Raw genomic sequence first — 6,307 nt, 5'->3', positions numbered from 1 at the left:
TTCACAGTAGTATCACAAAAATTTGTGAAAAACTTTTAATATCATATTCCTGTTATTCCAAATTTTAGTTTCAGAGGATCAGCAGTATCAGAAAGATTTGTGACTACATGCTTTGAATCCTTATTTTTTATACTTTTTAAACTGATATTCAAATTTACAGTTTCAGACTCGCAGAATGATTGGTAATCAAAAGTTCTAGATCACATTATGGTATCCAAAATCGTACTTTCAGATTCAGAGCAGTATCAGAAACAGTTCACAATAAAATTTCAGAATCTCGTCACAGTCATGAAAGTTTTGAAACTTAGCAACATCATGTAGACTTCTTTCAAACTTCCAGTAACATAAATAGACTTGAATAAAAAATTTTGGACCTCACGAATTTCATGTAGACTTGAAATTTTAGGTTCACAGTAGTGTAAGGTGCATTCGTATTCAAAATTGTTTTTTAGATTAGCATGCTTAAAAGTATTTAATTCCATATGTTAAGTAGTAGTTTTATATTTTTATTCTTTAATGTATTGTTTATTTACAAAAAAGATCACTGTGTATTGAATATGAAAATAAAACTCATTCTAGATGTTGTGTTTGTCAACTCGATGATAAGTTAATTTTAAGCTGCTCAGACTTTTTGGCTCTTTTATTCGACAAGATAATTCATCAAGAACTGGCCAAGCTAACATTGAAAAAGAAACATGAAGAAAAAGCAGAAAAGGCCATGTACAGACGCATGTTTGGAACAACCGACAACCCTTCCTCACAACCCAAGTCACAGGTGAGAGTTTTGGTGAGTATAGATAAGAGACGGACAAAGAGATATGTCGTTTTATAAAGTTTTAATTGAGAGTTAGTGAACCAGTATGAGACCCATGTTTATTTAAACACAGAATTAACAGATGGTAACCAGAATAAACTGATGGTCAAAATAGTTGAACTATAAGATGAAAGCGAAAAGTCCATCAATAAAGTATGTATAGCATATGTTTTGTTTTGTAAAATATCCAGTTTTCTAAAATCTATCTTCATAAATTATTGAAAGCTATCTTTAGGAAAGGTATTTAAAAAATATCTTAATACCTTTTTTAAAGAAAGAAAATTAAAGATAAGACCTCTATACATTGACTATTAATTTAATAAAAAGTTTACATATTATTAGGCTTAGCAACTGTCCATATAGCTTTAAGGTGATAAAATTATAGCTACATACTATCTACTGGTTTGAAATTTCTGAAAATCTGACAAATCTTTGTATTTTCTCCTCGTTGTGAAAGTCCAGGAAAAGTTGTGTTGTGTTTACGTGTCAGGTGAAGAAAAATTACCAGAGAGAAGTTCGTGATATTTACATTTTATGTAATTCACTTGTCACTAAAACTTTGCTGACTGTAATTTTATTGAAGCTCATGATATTTACATTTTATGTAATTCATGTGTCACTAAAACTTTGTGACTGTAATTTTATTGAAGTTCATGATATTTACATTTTATGTAATTCATGTGTCACTAAAACTTTGCTGACTGTAATTTTACTGAAGTTCATGATATTTACATTTTATGTAATTCATGTGTCACTAAAACTTTTCTGACTGTAATTTTATTGAAGTTCATGATATTTACATTTTATGTAATTCATGTGTCACTAAAACTTTGCTGACTAATTTTATTGAAGTTCATGATATTTACATTTTATGTAATTCATGTGTCACTAAAACTTTGGTGACTGTAATTTTATTGAATTGAACAATATTTATAGTTTTGTAAACATTATAAACAAACAATGTGTCAATACTTCTGTACTTATTACGTACATTACCTTAAATCTAAAAATTATTCAGAGGTGGCCACTGAGCATGTACTTTAACAGAAATAATACAATCTTCATAGCAGTAAGGGTAATCCTTATTTCTTAGTATATAGTAAAACGTCATTTAATCAAAAACATGTCATACAGATGTGGAAGAGTCATGATGTTTTTCTGCAAGTAAACATCCCTAGTTTAAAATACTACTTTCTTGTGATATAATTGATTCAGTTAACTCCTTTTTTGTTCTTAGCTACGAAGCTGGAGCCTGATTGTAGGAGGAATTATGGCAGTGGTGCTTAGTGTTGCTGTCTATCGGCATCTCCATGGATGACTGAACAAACGTTTACTTCTTGATGGTTGAAGGTGTAAAAACTGGAGAAGAGTAATTCTTTACTTGAAAAGTAATTATAATGTGATCTTCAGTGAAAAAGAAAATTACCAAGATTACAAACTACCATAATTAGAATATCATTATATTTTACTCATTGAAAAATCAGGCATTGATTTCAATGAAACAAACTTTTTAATATATAATATCACTTTAAGTTTCTTTGTGTCTGTCTGTTATTTTCATTTATACAGACATTCAACATCTGCAAGTGTTAGTACCACTGATTTACGGTTTATTATCCCTAGCCTGGTTGTTGTGAATTTTGTTGAATGTTCTAAGTTCTGATCAATTTTTGATATGGAAAGCCAACTGAAAAAGGGAAGAATTTTAGGTGTCAAATTGTTTATTCCATCTTAACATCTATGTAGTTTTTGTAAACTTTATGCTAAGTCCAAATAAAACTTGTGATAATTAGTTGTTTGTCTTATTCTGTCAATAGAGCAGTTATGACAATTTTGTCATAAAACTCAAAATGTTTCAAGGAACTGAATGTTTTTATGTGTTTGGGAATTCCTGATAGGAAGACTACATTCTTTGTATTAAGAAAGCAAATTTGAATAGTGCATGATGATCCATGATGCTCTAAAGTTTATTCAGATGTAAAAAATAATTTATTTAATTGTGCTTAAAAGACAGGGTATAAGCATAGTGGTCTGTGGATAAAGAGGCCCAAAACTTGAGCCACAGTACACTGCCAAACACACTATAGTTGTTATAGTCAATTTTGCTTTTTTGAGTAAGACTAGCCGTGTAGGTGGCATATTGCTCACCCGCTAGTCATCAGTTGTAAATTAGGGATGACTATTCTTGAACTTTTAAAGTTTCTGACCTGGCAGTTTAGCCCATGCTTTACATAAGGTGATGTTAAAGTTAGAAATACCAAATGTACCATTTGTAGCAAGTTGTTTTGGAGGAGTTTCATAGAAAAGACAACATGCAAGGACTCTTACTTAAAGGATAGTTCCAGCCAAACAGTTAGTATTTATGTTATATAATAGAAAAGCCAAAGAATAAGTACACATTGTTTGCAACTGTTCAACTGACAATAGTTTTGAAAGATGCAAGACCATCACAACCTTTCAGGTTTTATTGTATTTCAGTCAGTGCTTAATTTCTAGAAAAAAAGGGGGGTACTACACCCCTACTTTATAATTTTGGTTTTGGAAAATAACTTGTGGAACTTGACAGAAGCAAATTCATTGACTACATCAGTCAAATAACAATTCACAATGTGACCCAGGCAATATTAAAAGTGATTGTAGTGTTTCTATCTTTTAAGTTGAAAAAAAACAAACCCAAAACAGGTTCTGTATCTTTCATCCAGAGAAATTGGGACAGAAGTGAAACACAGATCTCAGTACAAGTATTCTTGTTATTTTACAACGAATGATGAATTCTTACTTCTTTTGCTGTCCTAATTTAGGATCTTTTTAATAAATTCTTGAAAATGTTAAAAAAGAGAAAGAGAGCCCAGTGAGGATGTTTGCCCCGGGGCCCATGCTGGCTCTCGACGTTCCTGACAACCACTATTTAAACAAGTTTGAGGTTGGCATTTTATTGGGTTTTTTTTCCACCAGTATTAACTGGAATAATTCAGTTAATGAGGTAAACTATTATTTTAATAATGGAAACAACAATTGGCAGTAAAATTATTTTACTAGTGTATTCAAGGAAAAAGTAAACAATAGAGTAGTTATCACAACATATCAAAAGCACAAATAAATACAAGTTTTGTTTAGAATACACAGAATTAATCCAGCTAAGATAAGTCATCACCTACAGCCAACCACAGGGAAGCTATTCACATTCCAAGCAATGTAAACCTGGGTACGTGATGATAAAGTCATAATCTGCCAGTCTGTCTTTCTTAGCTGTGATGAGTTAAGAAATGTTTTACCAAAAGTGATTTTGCATCACACCTGAAAAACCAATGTAACTAATCCACACCTGAGAAACATTAGCGAGATGGCTGTAATTATTGATATGAAAATCATTGCTGACAACTAATAATTTTTTTAGAAATACAATATATAGAAGCTTGTCTGTTTAAAGAGGTTCATAATCAAAGAAAAAAACACTGGTCAAACATCAGCATTAATCGGGAGTTAAATTTATTAATTCTGTTTGGTTTGTCATAACTTATATATATATATATATACATTTTTTTTTAATTTTTAACATAACCATAACTAAAATTTACTTACTTGCATTTATGATTATATTATTTTTATTACATTTCCGGCAAAATAAAGATTAGAAAACTAAGGAATTCTCTTTCGGGTTGATTTGTCGTAAACATTTTACCTGAAGGATTGTTGTTCTTGAAGAGTGGTCATTTATAAATCATGTTGTTGTTCTGTTTTCATCTATTTAAACCCATCCTCGGAGATCAGAAAGAAAAAGGTTTTGTAGCAGTTCTTAAGTATAAGAAGTTTATTCCTAGAACCATCAACTCTAAGAAAAAGTCTGGTAGTGCTTAAACATTTCCCGCTGAATTTAAGTGGAATTTTTTATTGGTTCCAAGATAAACTGTCATCAGATGCCTTCTTTTAGGACTAACAGTGCTTACTTTTTGAGTACTGTCAATGACCATTAACTGAAATGTTTATATATAAGATGCAGCAAAAGCAAACAAATTTATGCTGTAACAAAATGAAAATAACTGGCAAATATCCACATTTTTTTTGCAGTTTTCAGACAAAAATAAAGGCTTTTAACACCTTTGATTTTTATTAATTCTTAGTGTTACAAAATACATCATTAAAAACACTATAAATTCTATTTTACTAACATCCAACCATTTCTAGCAAAGCTAGTGAATTTCCAGTTTTTCATAAGAAAATGCCAAAAAACATTTGTGTGTTTCATTACTTGGACTTCTTAAAGACTTTTGACACATTATAATGGACCTTTAACTGTATACAATGTGTCAGGTTTAGTTTCAATTTGTCCTAGGTTAGATTGTCTTGGTCAAGGATGGGTTAGGAATTAGTTACCGCAATCTTCACCCAGAAAGTTAAAATAAAGATAGATTCGGGTATTTGTAAGCCACAATCATGGATTACAACAAAAACTTTGTAATTAATCATTCATAAGCAAACTGATGGATTTTGGATATGTCAAGCTAGTAGAAATTTTATTTCAGTAGAAAGTCACAATTACAGATTCTTATGAACTAGGAAACTACAGTTTCTAGACGTTTCAGAAAATCCGACGATAACTTCAGGTTTCATTCCAAACACACTACTTGATAGTTAGAAGAACTGTGTTTAGGTATTCAAAAGGTAAAATATTAACAAAAATATTACCCAATTTAAATAAACTTATATAAAAAAAGTAAACCATATTTTCAGTCAAATGGTTTTTTACACATTTTTTTTTGACAGCTGTAAATATTAATTATGGTATGTCTGACTGTGTTTTAAATAAGCCAAACATAGCTGCATATTTTTCATTCTAAACAAAAAAATAAAGTAAGTATACATTTGAAATAAAATATTTTGACAATGTCCTTTCACTCACTAATACTTTAACAGCATCTCTGAAATGGTAAAGATCTACAGAAAACATTTGTGTACCTGTAATAAAGTTTACAGCAAGTGTTTAAGGTATCTGAAGCATATTCTTTGTTTGTATTGCAGTTAATGAAAATTTCTCTAGAATGAGACTTCACAACCACTCCATGCCAAGGTATGCAACCTTTAATAGTTCCATGGAGAAGGTCATTTATACTTTTCTGGAAACGGTTTAGTATGATGTATCAGTACATAAGATCGTTTCTTAACCAGTTATTTGCTTACTAACAATGGTCTTGCAGCAATATTTCCATGAGATCAAGGTTCATAAATCAACTAATCTTAGCACGTACATAATCAGATCTAAGCCCACTGGAGCTGCACCAATTAACTTGACAATTTGTGGTTCAACAAAACTGCTTGCTGTCATTACAGCTTCTCTGTCCACCATCTTCATGAAAACAGACACCGATTACAAGGTGTGGCGCGAAACTTGTGAACTGTAAATACTTGCCAGAAAAGTGCCAAACGTAATGCCAGATTTTTAGTCTCTTGTTTGACCATAGTCTAAACTTTGCAGATAAGGCTATCGATTCTTCT

General features: G+C 30.9%; 1 protein-coding gene across 3 annotated transcripts in view; it reads left to right on the top strand.

Annotated features, from left to right (window-relative positions):
* The window catches only part of LOC106467878 (peptidyl-prolyl cis-trans isomerase FKBP8-like), a 40,960-nt gene extending 38,354 nt beyond the window's left edge, over positions 1 to 2,606 (top strand). For 2 of the 3 annotated variants that reach the window (XM_013928259.2, XM_022396090.1), the window contains exons 11-12: positions 653 to 787; positions 2,052 to 2,606. In XM_013928259.2, the coding sequence (XP_013783713.1) occupies positions 653 to 787; positions 2,052 to 2,132 (216 nt within the window). In that variant the 3' untranslated portion in view covers positions 2,133 to 2,606. The remainder of the gene's footprint in view (positions 1 to 652; positions 788 to 2,051) is intronic. The other variant, XM_013928261.2, reaches the window with a different exon arrangement.
* Positions 2,607 to 6,307: the final 3,701 nt, after the last annotated feature.

This window comes from Limulus polyphemus, unplaced genomic scaffold (assembly GCF_000517525.1).
Source record: "Limulus polyphemus unplaced genomic scaffold, Limulus_polyphemus-2.1.2 Scaffold2776, whole genome shotgun sequence".
Classification (NCBI taxonomy): domain Eukaryota; kingdom Metazoa; phylum Arthropoda; class Merostomata; order Xiphosura; family Limulidae; genus Limulus; species Limulus polyphemus.
Note: the sequence above shows the minus strand (reverse complement) of the source record. Positions and strands in the feature narration are given on the sequence as shown.